We start from the raw sequence: 18,133 nt of genomic DNA on the forward strand, positions 1-18,133 counted from the left end.
AAGAAGTATTGTTGTGTTTCAACGAGCTCTCCACTGGCATGTTGAGAAGATGGAAGAATTGTATTGATGCACTGCTTGGTGTCATGGCAGAAATATTTCTTGAGTGATGGATGAAAGGGTCAAAGATTTTCTCTTACTAGTTATTCAGTTTTAGTTAATGTACTACTAAAAACTTTTTTTATTACTAGTGTTTCTGTTAGAAAATCATTTCCCCACTCCTCATCCCAAGAATACTCTCAGGGATAATTTCCTACACTCTCTGGTGAATGTCAGGCGATAGGATAGGCACCTCTTATTTGTGGGAATAATTCAGGAATTTTCACTGCTTCTTCCCTCAGGCATTAGTGATGAGGAGGATCAGAAGCCAGTGCGTCTTCCACTGAAGGTCCCCGTGGAGCTGCAGCCACGGAATAATCATGCATGGGCCCGTGTGCAGAGCCTGGCCCAGAATCCACGTCTCAGGTATTCTAAAGCAAGAGGGGAGGGATGGGATGGTAGCAAACTTGGATCCAAAGGTCAATTTCAGAAGTACCGGTAACTAATAAAAGTGGGGTGTGGGTGGGTGGGTGTTGTGCATAACTAAAGCTTGAGAACTGAATTTTGAATATCATTGGCACAGCCTATAGACCACTTTAGCCACTGATAGCAAACCTCCCCCCCCCCCAATCCAAGTGACTCCATCTCCTGGATACCTATGTTACTGCTTTGTATACGGTGATTTGTTCATTAATGCAAACAGAGCCTGCCTTCACACATCACAGCAGACCATAGTTAATGGTTTATCGTGAATGTGGAGATCACTTCTGCTTTGCTCCTCCCCTATCACAATCCCTGGCATTGCATTGCATGTGAACCTGGGGGTCATAGTTACTTTTGCTCCAGACAGACTAAGAACAAAACCTGTCTAGCCTCATCAAGGATTATTTGGAGCAAAGCAAACCATGATCCCCAATTCGGACATAACACTAAGCCAGGAATGGTGGCTTAATGTTCTCACAGTAGGAAAGGAGAAAAGTGGGGGGCATCAGTACATTCATAGTCAACCGTTAGCTGTGGTGAGAATACAGCTGGTATTCTTTTCCCCTTGCTCCAATAAATGGGAAATTAGGGAGTACATGCCCACCTGCAGAGAGAGGGAGTGTGTGCTTTACTTAGCTTGTACTGTGACTTCTATACTACATTGTTAGTGGGACATCATTTGCTGACTCCTCTGTACTTTTTTGTCTTCCATGGCTTGCCAGGATGATCGTAGAGTTGCATCGTAAGGTATCTAGCCTCATTGAGTTCCTGAAACAGAAATGGGCTCTCCATGAGGTGCGCATTGTATCCTTTTTCTTGCTCAGAAATTTGTTTTGCCTTTTGATTTCATGAAAGCCATTATTGTTCATTAGACCCTTACTGTATGTTCACCTTTATAAGACAGGGTGCAGGATCCCAGGCCCTTGAGACCCTCTATTGCTAGGACTCTTCCCCAGGTCATGCCCCTCACTGTCCCTGCTCTGCACCCTTCCTACGCACTCTTACCTGGCTGGAATGTATCACTGAACTGTGTTAATGCTTCCTACTTACCTAGATGATGGATGGAGATGTGTGGGGTTGGTGTATGTGTGTTGGGGAGAAATCTCAGGGCTTTCTGTGAATAGAATGTAGACTACTGTATCACACATTTCTTCTTATGCTTGCTTTTGTCCTCTGGCCCTACCCTGCACTGGCATACAGCCCCTGGAATGTCATCCATGGGGGAATGTGGCCCTTCAGCTGAAAAAGGTTTCCTGCCTATGTTATAAAATATTTCTTTCCCACTTGGGTCTATGGGTGTGTGGACTGTAGAGAGACTTTCTCTCCTCTTTTAAGTGTTGCTGTGTTCCTTAATGTCCTGTATTTAGCGTAAAACACTAGCAGAAAGGCAACTACAAGACTCCAGGGATTCTGAAGCAAGTGGCAGCTATTCGGAAGAGAAAGTGATGCTCCATCTCTTCCCAGGAGAGAACTGTACGCTTACACCCCTCCCTGGGGTTGCCAGGGTTGTACACTCCAAAGCTTTCTGTACAGTGCATTGGCAGGAATCCGGCCGATGCAAGCAGAATACAAAAGACTCCCTCTTGTTGCCGCCTGCCCAGATTCTAGGCATACAGAGCGGTCAGGGGACAGCCAGAGGGCAGGTGAAATACCCCCGGGGAACAGAAGGCAAGGGTGGGACCAGGGCCGAGAGCACTACAGAAGCAAGTAGAAACACTCAGTCCACATTTGAGGCAACTGCAAACACTGAGGACTGCTCCTCAGAGGCTGGGCTTACCGAAGGAGCATCCCTGTGTCTCAGTGTTGCACATAGTCTTGATAAGCCACTTTCCGGGCTTCAAGATCTGAGTGGGAGTCTTGAAAAGCCGGTTCCCACAACCCATTGTGCTGAGGGTAGGGAGGCACCAGCCGTTGCACTGGCGACCGGGTCATCTTCCGGCAGTGCAAACTGTGACTGTGGCAGCATCCCCCCTGATTTGGAGGAGCTCTCTCTGCTTGACCCATTTCCTCGGTACATGAAATCTTGCCAGGACCTTATTGTCCCAGAGAAGTGTCTTTGCACAGATAGACTGAATGGGAAAGATTTTGCCTTGGCAGGGCACTCCCCTCCCGGGAGGCTCTCATCTGGGAGCACAGAGGCTGGCAGCCTCAGTCCCGCGCAGCTGGCAAGAGGTGGGGTGGCATTGCCCAGCTGCGGCCCATCCAGAACTGAAACTCAGGCCCTCCAGTGCTGCGGACCACAAACGGAAATGTGTGCTAAGGAGCTATCGGACGCAGTAATGGAGGACTCTCAGGAGAAGCCCAGCACCTCACTGCCGCCGCCGCCACCACCACCTCAGGGACAATTGGTTGCAAAGTCTCTCAAGGATGACCCAAGCCGCCTTGTGCAACAGGTCAGAGAGGAGGGATGGAGCCTGCGGACCTCCGAGAGCCTTACCTTGGCTGAAGTCTACCTCATGATGGGCAAACCGAACAAGCTACAGCTAGAGTACGATTGGCTGTCTGTCTTGGGGCCGGAAACCCAGGATCCTGGGGAGCAGATGCCTGAACCTAAATCTGTTTCTCCATCAGCCACCTGTCACAAACAGAAACTCCTCAACTGCCTCTTAAAACTCATCTCCACTGAAGTTAACCCCAAACCAGTAAGTATAATTTGCATTGATGCTAAGAACCACCGCCTTCCAGTTTGCACAGTTTTTGTTCCTCAAAAAGGCACAAAGGCGTTAACTTCAGGAAGAAGGCATGGGATAAGGGGGGTCTTTGTGTACACCCTGGAGAGACCTTCCCTTTTTTTAATTTTTGCGTTATAGAGAACAGCAGTGTAACTGCTGCTCTTCAGCTACTTTTTGGGAGTAGCTTATAGACATTAAGCCTCATAGCAAAAATTAAGAGTGGTTTTTAGAGTACTTTCCAATGTGGTAGTGCCCATAGTTCTGTGCAGCTCTATTCATACAGCTCCTGCCCCTCATCTGGTGTTCTGTTTCCTCTTTTGACTGCCTTCAGGATGCTTTAGAGAAGGAAGAGACCACATCCACCCTTCCAACCACACTGTATCTCTTTGCTGCCAGTCAGCTAACAGCTTGGGAAAGGGAGCCCAGCTCTGTGCCCAGCAAAGGGACTAGCAGGCCATATTCTGCAATAAATTCCCTCAGCAAGGGAAAATGGAGGGCCTGGAAGTTCCATTGCACTGTGCTGCAGCCTCCATTGGAGGGACCTCTACCATTGCCCTCCAGCAGCCATAGGGCGTTGGGAAATGTCCTCTGCACAACTATGAAAGAGAATATGGGAATGAGTGCTTTGTTCGCTTGACACAGGACTGGAGGAGATAAAATTTTCAGAATACATAATTTTTTCTACTATAATGTTAATGGCTACTTATGTTTTTATCGTTTCTTAGCTGCTCCTCCTCATAGACTGACAAACCCCAAGAGATGCTAAGTTGCTTATAGTGCAGCAGAATTAGCTCCATTTGCAGCAAATTTTACAAAGAAAATTTAAATTGCAATTATTGTCTATATAAAAACTGTACTTCTAATATACCAAATGTGGTAATTTTATGGCAACCCAAATTATGCATAACACATTTTATGTTCCTAAAATAACAAAGTGGTTTTCAATCTGTAAAGAGTGTGAAAAAGAATCATTGCCTGTTTTTCTGTTTCCCCCACAATTTCTGTCTCCTCCCCCCTGCCAAAAAAAAATTCCCGCCCTCTTGACCATGGTTTCAAAATTTCCAGAAATTTTACAGGTAGGATAAAGTGAAAATGAGTGGTGGGTCCTCTTGATGTTGCTGGAATGCAGCTTCCATCATCCCTGACCATGGGCCATGCTGTCTCCTTGCTAATGGGAGCTGGAATCCAACAACATCCGCAAGACCACATGTTCCCCACCCCGGTGATAGCACAAAGCTTGCATAGACACACTTCCCATATCTATGGCAACGTCCTCCTCCCCCAACTTTTTTCCAGCATGCAGCTGTTGAGATTCAACCATTTTCTCTTTCTTTTCAGATCCCTGAAATGAACTCTGTTGCAACATCTCCCATAAAGCCCACTCAAGAGGAGCATGCTCTGACCCCTCCTGGCAAGGTTATTGCCGTCAGCACCCGGAGTCCAGGCTGTGCACGCAACCAGCCTGCCCTTCACAAGAAAACCTTTCCCCCCAGTATCACTTCCAGTTCCTCAGGTGAGGCAATAGTTGAGATGAACTGGTTCTGTGTAGCCCTAAGACACAACATTAGTTTTCAACATTTCTACCATTCAGGAAAGCATTCGTCTGCCATGGAGTCCTGACACATCTGTCACAGAATCTCTCTGTTTGCAGGGGACTCCAGAAATGTTCTAGGCTGCATGGCTCACTTCACACAGGGTGCAGGTCTAGGTGGGCTTGGCTCTTCTCCTGCATAAACATAGAAAGCATTCTGACCCCATACCCTGCTGCTGCTCATGATAGATGAATATTGGAAAAGTTGGACAAGTTGTCTTTCAGGGAAACTTCTCTGCTTTTACTGATCTTTTTTTTCGAGGAAGCTTGTTAAGCTTCTGGGAATTTTTATGCAGAAAAATTGCAGGGCAGTTGAGAATGTCTGCACTTGAAGCTGTGCTTGCTTGATTTGTTTTTCTGATGTTGATGGAGAACATCAAAATAGAAGCTATTTTGACCAAGGCCAGATTACCAGTCTAACAGGGTCCTAGCTTAGGACCCATGATTTTCATTATATAATTGCTGCAGTCTATTTATATTTCACTTTAAAATAATCAGTTATAAAGGGGTTCTCAGTGACCTGGCCCATTATTTTCTTAATAAAGTGCTGCTTTGTTAACAGGAAAAAAGCATAGGTGGTCCACAGGGATCCCAATAGCCCCTGTGAGCTGTAGGTCTGTACTCTGAGGGAAGACAACTGATTTTATCTCAGAGATGAGGTAGGAATAGTGTGGCAGGGGTTTTGCTCAGGGAGTCCCTTCCAACTCTGCAATTCTGTGTTTCCTCAGCTATTTGTTCCATGAAACGTCATGATAAGGCTCCTCTGTTTCTGATTAATTTGGCTCACCCTCCCTAACAACAAATGTGGATTGGTGGAAGCATTCTTTGCCTCCAAAGATTTCTAATTGGAAATTGCACTTGACTAATTCCCATGAGTGCTTGCATTTTTATTGACCCTACCAGGTTTGAGAAATCACTCTGGACCTCTCTTGGTGGCTGGTCCTTCAGGTTCCACGAGTGCAGATGCAGATGGTGGCCTCTTTGCTGTTCCCACAACTCTCCCACCCAACAGCAGGCATGGGAAGCTTTTCTTGCAAAGTAAAGAAGCGGAGCTAACCTTCCGGCAGCGCTTGGATACAATCAGTGTAAGTTTTATTTATTTATTATGGTATATGTTGAACTGTAAGGTGTGCAGATGTGATCAAGGTGCTCATAAGGAATAAATACAGCTTCCCCCAAAACTTGCAGATCAAGAGAGAATTTATTCCATGCCACAAACCAAGTCACCCTGTTCTACAGCATTTCGATTTTGGAAATGCTTTACATTCCTAATCTGTTCTAGAAGGTCCTGGAGTTAGGCTGATCTGTATTTGTTAAAAAGCTTGGTTGTAGGGACACAGTGTGGGTTTCAGCCTAGAAGGGGACTAACCATTCCATGGTGCTCTCTTGCTTCACTGTTTCTTTATAAATGGGGTTGAAATGCTCAAGTCTTCCTACATACTCCACAGGCAGAAGCATTCAGCTTTCAATGAGCTGCCTCTGGTGTGGGGAGCCACCAGTACCGTAGAGTTCTGCTCTGCTCTGTCTGCTGCCTTTGGTTCAGACACCTTCAGCCTGAACTTGCCTTCCCTAGATTACCTGCAAAGGATGGGTGGAGAGCCATGGGGAAGCAGGTGTTCAAGAGTAAAGAGAAGGTGCATTAACACAATGTATCCCTGACAATCTAGGCTGCACTTTTTAGGTGGCTAACAAAGGCTCAAGGCTCATGCCTGATGAGCAAAATGATGTGTGTTACAAGTTCCCTTTGTTTCTCTTCAGATGCAATCTGATTTCTTCTTGCCAAAGCCGAGGAAACTGCATAACAGACATCTGCGAAAACCACTGGTAGTACAGGTCAGAGGAAATGACTAATTGAAATGTATCTCTTGCATGTCGAGTCGTTTCATCTAGTATTTTTCATATGACCTTTTTTCTTTTCTCTCCATCCACATGGACAGTTCCTACTATTTCCTGCTATGCAATGGTCTGCTTTTTATTGTGCAAACATTGCTAGAGACTCTCAACTAGTGCCAGCTGTTTCAGCATGTGTTTCAAATGGGATTAATGTGAATACTTGCAAGGAAATGTTAGGAAACCAGAGAAAGGCATTTCTTTATCATGTCAGATGGGTCAGTGTGAGAGACCTGCATCTTCTCAGAAGTCATTGCTGGTGTTTGATTCTGACATTGTAAAGGCATGCATCTTTGACCATCCTCTAGTGCAAGAAAGAGGAACCTTTCCCCACCCAAGTGCCCCATTCCCTTTAGGGCAGCCATGTACAAGCTACATGCCAGTAGTGAGTGAGACCAGAGGCAAAAGTAGGTTGCGCACTATCCCTGGTCTAGTGCGTGATGGAAAAAATTAATGTTGGTAGCACCCCTGAAGCATCATGAACGTATCATATTGAAAACATCTCTTTTCCCAGTGGTCCTGTAAGTGATATCCAAGATACCTGTCCTAGCCACACCCCAACCTAGGAGATATAGGGAAACATGATCTGGGATCCTAAAATGTTGCCTGCATGACCAGCAGTAGGATCATTCATGGTAAGTGGCCAGTGCTGCATTTCCTAAGTTGCTCTTTTCTTGCCTTTCCTTTTCAGAGAACACTGCTTCCCAGGCCATCTGGAAATTCCTCCCAGCACGTCTGTTCCTTCTCCATCTTATCAAACTCTTCTGCAACAGGTGAGCTTCAGCTGTGTACATACTCCAAACAGGGTGTTCCGTTTGCTTTAGCAAAGACAAGTGAGATATTCTTCCACTAGTTTCAGCCCCTCCCTCCCTACTCTTCTACCCATGGAGTATTTACAGAGGTTCACAAGACTTGAATATTTTGAGGCCCTAAGCTTCTGTTCCTCCTATTTCTTGCCTATACTTCCACTTAATTTCACAGAGTTCTTCCTCTCATGCAGAAGGACAACATTGTCAGTAAAAACATTGAAATGGAAGCTGGATTTGCTTTGACAGTAGACATGACACTTTGTTGTGGACTCTCCTTTGCTGGAGGTTTTTAAGCAGAAGTTGGATGGCCACCTGTCCAGGATGCTTCAGTTGAGATTCCTGCATTGTAGGGTGTTGGACTTGCTGACTCTCGGGGTCCCTTCCAACTCTACAATTCTATGATTATTGTAGGTGCCATTTGCAGTAAATGGTCCTGTATGTCCCACTGGGGAGAGAATGAGAACTGGCCATAAGGGGGGTCATAGCTCTTTGGCTGTCTATGACAATGTTTCCCACCTTAAAAAAAAATCATGCTTTTACTTTATTTTTAGGAAGAGGATCTTTTCGGCCGATCCAGTCTTCGCTTACGAAAGCAGCTGTGTCCCGTCCCATTGTTCCCAAGGTTCTTCCAGCTCAAGCCACCAACCATCTGTCCAGTAGGTTTCTCCTTGGAAGGCGGTGGTTCAGGGAGGGCAGGTTTAGCGGGAATGTTACGGTAGCCTTGATGACAGAAGTGACTACTCTTAATCCTTTTACAGCCATGAATTTTGTCTTCTCTCCCCTTCTTTGATTTCCTGTTGCACTCAATAAGTACAAGTTAACATTTTCAACTAGGACGTAGATGTTTTCATCTAGCAGAAGCAGGAGTGCCTTGCCCTGAGGGGCTGAGCTGCAGCAATAGCCTTCTAGCGGCCAGGTCACTGGGTTGTATCCAGTACTAGTTCTCCTTGGATTAGACCCATTGAAAAGAATGGAAATGGCTAACTTGGGTCCATTAAATTCCAAGGGTCTACTCTGAGTAAAACCAAGCTGGATATACAGAACAGTTATTCCCCTCGCAGAACTATAATTCACAGAATGGTTTAATAATCAGTCCCTCTTTCCAGGGAACTCTTGAGAACTGTAGCTCTTGGAAGGAGAATAGGGGTCTCCTAATAACTCTCAACTCCCTTAACAAACGCCATTCCCAGGATTCTTTGGGGAGAAGTGGAACAGCTTTAAAAGTCTAGTGCAGATGGGGCTATCTGATTTTTTTGTTTGAGGGGGCATTTAGATGGCAGAGGTGTGGCTGATGGCTCCAGATTTTGTAAAACCACACACAACAATGTACCACCGGATTGCTTTCCTTGCTTGCTACATATTTATTGAATATATTAAGTTCATATTCATTCTCACAGGATATGCCTCCCTAGATGATAGTGGATAAGACTGTTTCATTTAAATTCAATAACACTCCTTTCAAGCTGCTGGAATTCATACCAGTACAGAACTCAGAACTAATAGGATCAAAGGCATAATTACCTGCAAGATATATCAAGTTGAAAACCAAAGGGAACACTGAATTTTTTGCTCCTATATGTTGAACTGAAAAATAGAGATAAAAGGCGCTGAATTGGTGATCTATATTAATAATTCAGTGTGAGAAAGAACTACTAAAAATAACTTTGCCACATATCAACTCCTACAGAAAAGCTGTTAAGACCTATTGCCCATGTATAAGACAGCAGTTTGACTTTGTGGATTGCTGAAAGAGGACTTCTCTTAGCTTTCCGTTCTTTGTTCAAAGGTGCTATTGACTTAGCAGCCCAAAGTGCCGGTATTATTCCTGGCAGTCCTTTGCCTGTTCTGGATACCGAAGGCCTGTCGGGCGTATCCCCACTGTCACCGGATGCAGTGACTGCAGTGGTTTCGGGGCAAGATTCAACAGTGGCACATCACAACGGAGGCTCCATCGTTGCGGTCAGTTTTCTTTTCTGTTAAGGCCTACAAAGGTTTAATTCTTGTAGAACTGATTCTAGGCTACTGCTGGATAGAACCTTGCAATGTGCATGATAGACTAACATGGCCAAAAGCCCAGCGATATCACCCAACATTGCTGTGATGGCTTGTCTATTATTTTCTCCCTCCCTTGGACCTGCAGTCAAAGAATTTGGTGCTTATTTAAAATCAAAGTGTGAAATTCAGCATTTCACTCCCTCCTCTTACTGCTTTATTCTATAATTTTCTAGACTGTTCAGCATTAGCAACAACAAAAAGCAGTACAGAACAAAAAGCAGTACAAAATAAAATGCATCATGTAATAAAACATAACATATAAATGGTATAGAATCAATAAAATATAACAGGAGAAGTACAAAAAACTCAACCTTTGGGGTCAGGAAAGGCCTGAACCCAGGGTGAAATGTGTCAAGATATTAAGTTTCCTCCAAGAATGTGCAGCTAAACTCTCATTACCCTCTGAAGTACCTTGCCCAGAAAGAGGGCATTTTCAACTGGACAATACTTGTCAAGTACCCTAGGGTCCTCTGTAGTACACAGTTACCTTCATTGTGTACATTCCTAGTCAACAACACGTTGAACCCTCTGGATGATGTTGGACTACAGCTCCCATTAACTCCTGACCATTGACCACACAGCTCATGGCTGTGATGTCATCTGATGGGCTGGATTAAATACTGTGTTAACTGCATGTGCCTTTTCCCAACAGGCACACACAGTCAAGCCGAGCAGAATTTCACTCCACTTATCCTGCTCAGTTCAGCTTGCATACCGCTTCCTTTGTTCAGCAGCACCTGACATCTTTGCCACATCAGGTTATAAGTGGTTGGCCTTTGTACCTGTCAGATTTGGCCAGTAAGGACAATCCTGATAAGGATTTGGCCCATGGAGCCAAAAAGGTTCCCCAACACTCCTGCAAACCATGCATTCCCCTCCTTCCATGCCATCTAGTGTCTTGGATTTTCCCAGCATGTTCTAAAATTCTGGCAGGAAAATCCACATGGGGTGAGCGTGTTACAAATGATACGTAAAACTGTTTCAGCAAATCTAAATTCTGAATTTGAATTTCTTTGTCAAGGTGGATTTTGCTGGGGCAGGAACTGAATAAATCTAGTCCCCATAAGAGCAGTTGAACAGGCACATTACAGCCCACCCTTGTTAAATATGTATTCTCCGTCCCCTGAAAGTCTGATTTGGTCATTCTTGGTTGCACTTTCCAGGGCTCAAGCAGCGAGTGTCAGGTTCCATTTCTTGGCCTACCACCACGCTCTGAGCAAGAGGCAATCCCGGATGGCTTCCAGGTAAAATACAAGCTTTTTGATTGACAACTACTTGACCTTCAGGTTGACAAACACTTTTTTTCTTTTCTGCTGCATAATAATGCTTTGTGTGAAACCCAGAGTTGAGCTTCCTGGGGTATGTTTATTAAAGGTCACAGTCCATCACACTTTCGCTGCATGAGATTACTTGTATGTAGGCACCTCGTTAGACGCTTTCGTCCATTTAGCAGAGTTTCTGAGAAGCAGTGGTCAGCAATTGAAGTTACACTTTGAGATTGCTTGACCGGTCATAAATGCATCATGGTGGCACTATTTGCAATCTTTATAGCAATTGCTGTAATGGCATACTTAATTTTCAGTCCCACTTTCTCTTTAGCAACGACGTAGGCAATGACACAGTCCATCACAATGTTTTCCTGAATAGGAATTGTCATTGTGGGAGCTATTGCAGTCAGAAAGTGGAGACACGTCAGCCTGGCATCCACTGACCTGCCTCCTGCTCGGTTCCACACTTTGCAATAAGGAACTTTGTTTCTGAATGCTTTCTGTCTGCTCTCTTATAGAAGGATAGGGACATGAAACAGCCAGGCAGATGGCTCGTTCCAATCCACCATCCTATGTATACTTGGAAATCCTTGCAGGCAGTTATAGAAGGGCAGCACAAAACTTTGATAGCCATAGGGAGACTTGTTTTAATCCCAAACATGATTTCCTCTCTGCTTTCAATATTTGTTGACTGATTTAAGTGCTCTCACTGCATGTACGTACGTACGTGTACACACACACACACACACACACACACGTGTGCATATATACACATACACATGCAGGGGGGTAGTGATAGAGAGTGTAAACAATGATACCCAAAGGCCATCTGTTATGTTTTGTAGACCTCATGTATATATAGGTGATGAGCATAGTGACTGCTACAGCACTAGCAATTGGCAATAACTCTGAGCAGTGCGAGATTCCAGGGGTCTTGGCACTTAACCCAGATTTGTGCTTCCTTTGGAATAAGGCACAATGGAAGCTATGGTGTCTTTATGATACACACACACATATATAGCCTGAGTCTACAGTGGTGGGATTTCCAGCATTCACATCTCAAGAGGGACTTGCTTCCTACAGAAGCACAGCATTGGATTCAAAGGCAGCCAAACAGCCATCTCCTATGTCTCTTTCTCAGCTTGTTCTAGCCAGCCAGCCAAGAGTTCTGGGACATCTGATTTCCATTATAACCACCACCATCAAGAGTGTTTTGTTTGCAATGTTCACTTTTTGTTGCCCTGACCCCAGTTTTGTGTGACTTTCTGATCCGTAGATATCAGTTTTCCCATCTGTAAAATCAGAAGTGATAATGACAATATGTTTGTGCCAGATTGGAAACAGGGGCATAGATGCGGTTTACTGTGACAATAGCTCATTGGTTGGCCACACACTTCACATGCAAAGGATCCCAGGTTCAGTGCCTGGCATCTGCAGGTAGACGGTGCTAAGTAAGATGGATCAATTCTATCCTTCAATTTTAGGAAGCTTTCTGTGTTCAAAGAAATGTAGGTAGAATTGCTAACTCCTAATTTGATTGATTCCTATGCCTTTAAAAGCAAAGTAGCAGTGCAACAATTTCAGAAAATGTATACAAAAAATGACTTATGAATATTATTATATCTGCTTGCTGCCACAGGGGGCACCTGTCCTTTCTCTACCAGAACTGCCAAAAACCTCTCTCCAGAATGGTCTCGTCACTCCTCCGCTTCCCTCATCGGATGCTTCCGGTACACATTTGTCTCCTCCCAATGTCTCTGCTTTATTGGATATCTCTCTTCCTGGACCCCCTGAGGATGTTCTGTCTCAAGGAGAACCTGCTACTCAGATCAGTGACTCTATCATTGAAATAGCAATCAGCTCTGGTCAGTATGGTAAGAGATGAAATTAATCTAAATAGCTAATCAGTGGTTAAGCATCCCAGAAAAATTGATACAGCTCTGATTCTGTCAGGATTTTTAGTAGAGGAATGTTCTCTTGAAAGTCGGCTGTGCATTTTTACACATACTTCTGTGTCTCTGGCAGAGCTGTTTTTTTAACTCTTTGGATTTAACTCAGCAGATGTTCTTGACAGAATTCCATCTTAATTTTGACAGTAGATCATGGAAGTATTTCCTTTGAATCCTCCCTGAGTCAAGGAGAATAGCACTTGTTTAGGCCTCTTAAAATTGGGCCTCTCACTATTGCCCCATTTAGATTCAAAGCAAGGCAGATCAAGGGACACGTTTTTGTAAGTTCTGCAGTAGGGAGTTGTGTTGACCATTGTTGTTGCTCTGCTATGGTTGGGAGGGGGTAATTTGGACGTCTTGTCTCCTGTGTGGCCCACATCAAGCATTTGCTTGGATTAAGTCAGGAAGGAAGTCATATCTGTGTGCAGTGCCCACGCCTCCTAAAGGACGCAGTCTCCAACTGTTTGTCATACTGAATTGGTCACTTTCTTTTAATAGGCGAGAATGTTCCTCTGTCCCCAGCAAAACTGAATGGCAGCGATGGCTCGAAAAGTCTTCCATCCCCTTCCTGCAGCCCCCAGCAGAACTGGATTGCCTCTCCTAGTCATGATCCACAGTGGTACCCCAACGATTCCACAGACTCGTCCCTCAGCAGCTTATTTTGTGAGTAGTACTGCACAGGGGATTAAATTGGTTGGTTTTACTAGACTTGCAATTCTCCCCCCCCCCTTCTTTCTCTTGAGGGTAGGGGTGTCAGATTTGTTCATTGCCAAAGCTCATGGTCTAGATGCCCCAGCTTGCTTCAGATACCTTAAATTAAATGTAGTGAAAAAGTCAACATACGTTTTCATGAACATGGGTGAAACTCACACGGGGATTGTGCCAGTACATGTAGTAAGCTATGGGAATGGCAGGAGCAGTGGTACCAGTGACACAATCCAAGCCCAGCATTGCTCTGAGACTGTTGCAAACGACTGTAACTTTGTACACCTTTCCCCCATTGCCCCTACTACTACTACTGTTTCCCTCATTGTATTTATAAAATTATTTATAGAAACAGAGTATTGTAGAGTTGGAAGAGACTTCGGGGGTCATCTAGTCCAACCCCCTGCAATGCAGGAATCTTTCGCCCAACATAGGGCTTCATCCCATGACCTTGAAATTAAGAGTCTCATGCTCTACCAACTGAGCTATCCCTGTCCTACTATTCACAAAAGAATTTTACAACAATTGTACATAAAACCATATGAAAGTTTAAAATATGAGATCAATTAACGATTACAAAATGGTATTTTCTTAACTGGCAGCACAGAAAAGTTTTGAACAGGCACTTAAAGGTTGAAACAGGAGGTACCTGCTGAATATTAGCCGAGCATTCTACAGTACTGGGGTAATGGCACTAGAAGCTCAATTTCTTGTTGCTGTCAAATGAGCCTCACTAACTTGGGGAACAACTAAGGGTGCTCTTGCAGATGATCTCAGTGATTGAGTTGGGATAGAAGAATTTAAGCCATGGGTAAGCAAACTTAAAGGGGACCCAGGTGGCGCTGTGGGTTAAACCACAGAGTCTAGGGCTAGCTGATCAGAAGGTCGGCGGTTCGAATCCCTGCCACGGGGTGAGCTCCCGTTGCTCGGTCCCAGCTCCTGCCCACCTAGCAGTTCGAAAGCACGTCAAAATGCAAGTAGATAAATAGGGACCGCTCCAGCGGGAAGGTAAACGGCGTTTCCGTGCGCTGCCCTGGTTCGCCAGAAGCGGCTTAGTCATGTTGGCCACATGACCCGGAAGCTGTCTGAGGACAAACGCCGGCTCCCTCGGCCTATAGAGCGAGATGAGCGCCGCAACCCCAGAGTCGGACACGACTGGACCTGATGGTCAGGGGTCCCTTTACCTTTACCTTAAGCAAACTTAAGGCCCGGGGGCTGGATCCGACCCATTCGCCTTCTAAATCCGGTCCACTGACAGTCCAGGAATCAGCGTGTTTTTACATGAGTAGAATGTCCTTTTATTTAAAATGCATCTCTGGGTTATCTGTGGGGCATAGGAATTCGTTCATTATTTTTTTCAAAATATAGTCCAGCCCCCCACAAGGTCCTGAGGGACAGTGGACTGGCCCCTTGCTGAAAAAGTTTGCTGATCCCTGATTTAAGCAGTCCATAAGGTAATATGGACCTAAGTAGTTCAGGGTTTTGTAAATTAAGACAAGGACCTTGCACCTGTCTCAGTGGTAGATGGGCAGCCAAGTGCATATGTTTTAACAATTATGTCACATGTTCTCAGCTAGATGCCCCCATCAGGAATCTGGCTGCCGCATTCTGCACCAGCAGGAGCTTCCAAATCAAGACCAAAGGCAGCCCCATATAGAGCTCATTGAAGTAATCCAGTTTCAAGGTTACCAAGACAAGGACTATCTATGTCAAGCTATCCATGTCCAGGAACAGCCATTGCTGGCAAAACAGACAAAGCTGGTAAAAGGCACTCCAAGATTTATCCAGGAATGCCCTCAAACTATGCACTTCCTCCTTCAAACGGAGTGCATTCCCATCCAAAATGGGTGGTTTGCCTATCTCCCAGAGAGCCACCCACCCAAAGAGCACCCATCTTCTCAGGATTCAAATACAGCTTATTGGCCCTTACCCATTAATTTTTATTTCGTTATTGATTGTTACTGTTTAATCGCATATTTAGCAGTGCCTGTACCTACCATCCAAATGCAGTCTTTAAATGAACGAAGAGAGTCACAACCAGCCCATAAATATTACTCCCTCAGAATCCTGAAAATGCCAATTCTGAAAGCTGAGCACATTGGCACTTACTTACTTGTCTTGCCAGAAACTTGAAGGTTTGCTTGGTTGGTTTTTCCTAATCAAAAATTGTGTTATTTACAGTATCAAGTAACGTATTATATGAGGTACATAATAATATACCAGTGATGTGCATATTGATATGCTAGCATATGTTCAAAAGATTCTGCATCCCTTGCAGTTGAGGAAGTATTTTTTTTAGGGTTTTGCCCAGTTAAATCAGGTACACACATCTTGATTATATGTTGGAAAGTGGGTAAATAACTTGTAGGAAGCTCTTTGTACCTCCCCCATCCCTCAAACCTAGCAATTAAAATACTGACTGGCTGACTTTATCATTTTGTTTTTACAGCAAGCTTCCTTTCCCCAGAAAAGGGACGGAAAATGCTGCCAACCTCTACTAGTAGTAACACAAGCAGCACCTCCTTACTGGGACCGAGTCTGCTGGATGGAAACTCGCGGGACTCTTTTGTGTCCCGGTCCCTGGCAGATGTAGCTGAGGTATGTCCATACTTAATTTGTGCCATGCTGTGCCAGCCTTCAGCTGCAAGAGGGGATAGTAGTCTTGTGACACTTAGCGTAGAAGTATTTTTTCCAGACTTCCCCCTTTCCAGGTGATCAATCAAAGCATGTGCTATAATTGCATTTTAGCCTTTGAAGGGCAAAATCCACAAATCCTGATGCAAAGTCAGCATCTCCTATGTACATAATGGAAGAGATTGTATTTCCCAGCAGCAAAATACTGTTTTTGAGTGCAATACTGGAAAATTGCAGTAATTGCTGCAACAGAAATGCCATCTTCTTCAGGGAAAACCTCCGGATCTTGCACAATAAATTAGCAATCCAGCTAATTTGTTCTGTTGGAAATGGCCAAGGAGAGGAATTTCCCCACCACCACCATTTAATTTTAGGACCAAGGCTGGTGACACAGGATTGCTAAACTGCAGTTGCTTCCCTTTTTAGTTGCTGGAGAGTGCACTGAACAGATGAATGGATGTGCGGGTTCGGCATGTGACTCAGCCTTTCCTATTTAGTATTTAACACAAAACTGAGAATTCCAGTAATCTCTGTATTCTTTTTTTGATCTCCCCTAGTGGAGGAAGGCATCCTCCCACTTGCTTTAATTTGCAGAGTTTATTAGATTTGGAATCCTCATAACTGTTTGGCATAGAAATAATGGCCTTTTTTTCTTCTGGCCATACCTGTTCTGCAGTAGCTCTGCTGTCATTTCCCATTAATTTTCTTTTCTTTTCTTTTTTAAATTTTAATTGAATTATTATGCAAATACAAACAAAACAAACATTTCTACTGAATGCACAAAGAAGAAAAAAGAAAAGAAAACAGAACAGAACAAACACAAACAGTAAAAAGCATAAGTATAATACAAAGTAACTATAATAGTCATCCCAGAATGTCATTTCTTTACCTGAATACTGACCCTTCTGGGGTGAATCTCTTTCTATTATACTTGTGGTTTTTTATTTTGACTTCCATCAACCTCACTGTGGTTCATTTCCTATAACTAGTACCATTTCTCTGTGTTTCAATATATTCCTTATGTATAAGGAGACATTTTCCCACTTACGGGTTTATTCTAAACACAACCAAACATTGGTTGTTGAGCCTTGACTCGGTATTTAGACAATCCCATTCCTTCTGGACTACTTTATTTGACTTGTTCCTTAAGGCTTCAGTCAACTTTGCAAGTTCAAAGTACTCACTCAATTTTTGTAGCCATTCTTCTTTGTTTGGTATATGGTCTCCCTTCCAATACTTGGCTATTAATACCCTAGCTGCTGTCACTGCATAGAAAAACAATTTTAACCTTTTCCCATTAATTTTCATTTATTTCAGATATTTGTAAGCCACTGTTCAAGACTATAGGCTTCCTGAGGCAGATTACATCAATAACTTTAGAATGCTTCCCAAGGCACAGCATCACCACCAACCCACATAAAAACACAGCTCCCTCAGGGAGAAGAGTTCTAGCCCTCCACTTTGTGGGTTCTCTTGTACATTCAGGGAGCTTTTGACTTAGCAGGATTTCCAAAGCTGTGAGCTGCTCACCTGAACTCTGCCCTAGTACTATAATTTATTTATCTATTTGATTTCTTGCCTGCCACTCACCTTGTTACAATGATTTTAAAATGCAGTATTTAAAACAGCTAAAACAGATTACAGTCAAGGCAGTGGGGGTGGGTCCTAAAATGAAAATCTCAGGTGTCAAAGGCCAGGTTAAAGAGGTGCATCTTCAACATGGTATGAAAACTAGTAATGCAGATGTCAAACACAGGAGGGAGGGAGATCCACAGCTTAGGGGTGGCCTTTTTTCCGGAACATGTGGATTGCCCCCTGCTGGAACATAATAAAATGCACAAATCTGCAGTTTCTTCTCATCACCCACTGTATGTCTTACTCTCCAGAGTCTCTAAACTTGAGCATTATAGGCAGAGTAATTTGCAGAGCAAATCTGTTGTCATAGCACAGATTTTGGATGTGCTCGGTGCAACTACCAGGATTTACTTTTCCCTGTTGAGTACACCCAACCTGGCCTATGTTCAGTTTAGCTTCTCCAGAC

At 44.1% G+C, this 18,133-nt stretch overlaps 1 protein-coding gene across 5 annotated transcripts in view; it reads left to right on the top strand.

Annotated features, from left to right (window-relative positions):
• Positions 1–18,133, top strand: part of CRAMP1 (cramped chromatin regulator homolog 1) — a 42,140-nt gene that overhangs the window by 19,242 nt on the left and 4,765 nt on the right. For all 5 annotated transcript variants that reach the window (XM_033168059.1, XM_033168057.1, XM_033168061.1 and 2 more), the window contains exons 8-20: positions 339–462; positions 1,242–1,323; positions 1,887–3,161; positions 4,530–4,704; positions 5,686–5,867; positions 6,541–6,615; positions 7,364–7,445; positions 8,033–8,137; positions 9,268–9,440; positions 10,700–10,780; positions 12,444–12,678; positions 13,252–13,416; positions 15,908–16,056. In XM_033168059.1, the coding sequence (XP_033023950.1) occupies positions 339–462; positions 1,242–1,323; positions 1,887–3,161; positions 4,530–4,704; positions 5,686–5,867; positions 6,541–6,615; positions 7,364–7,445; positions 8,033–8,137; positions 9,268–9,440; positions 10,700–10,780; positions 12,444–12,678; positions 13,252–13,416; positions 15,908–16,056 (2,903 nt within the window). The remainder of the gene's footprint in view (positions 1–338; positions 463–1,241; positions 1,324–1,886; positions 3,162–4,529; positions 4,705–5,685; positions 5,868–6,540; positions 6,616–7,363; positions 7,446–8,032; positions 8,138–9,267; positions 9,441–10,699; positions 10,781–12,443; positions 12,679–13,251; positions 13,417–15,907; positions 16,057–18,133) is intronic.

Source organism: Lacerta agilis, chromosome 13 (genome assembly GCF_009819535.1).
Source record: "Lacerta agilis isolate rLacAgi1 chromosome 13, rLacAgi1.pri, whole genome shotgun sequence".
In the NCBI taxonomy this organism is placed as follows: Eukaryota; Metazoa; Chordata; class Lepidosauria; order Squamata; family Lacertidae; genus Lacerta; species Lacerta agilis.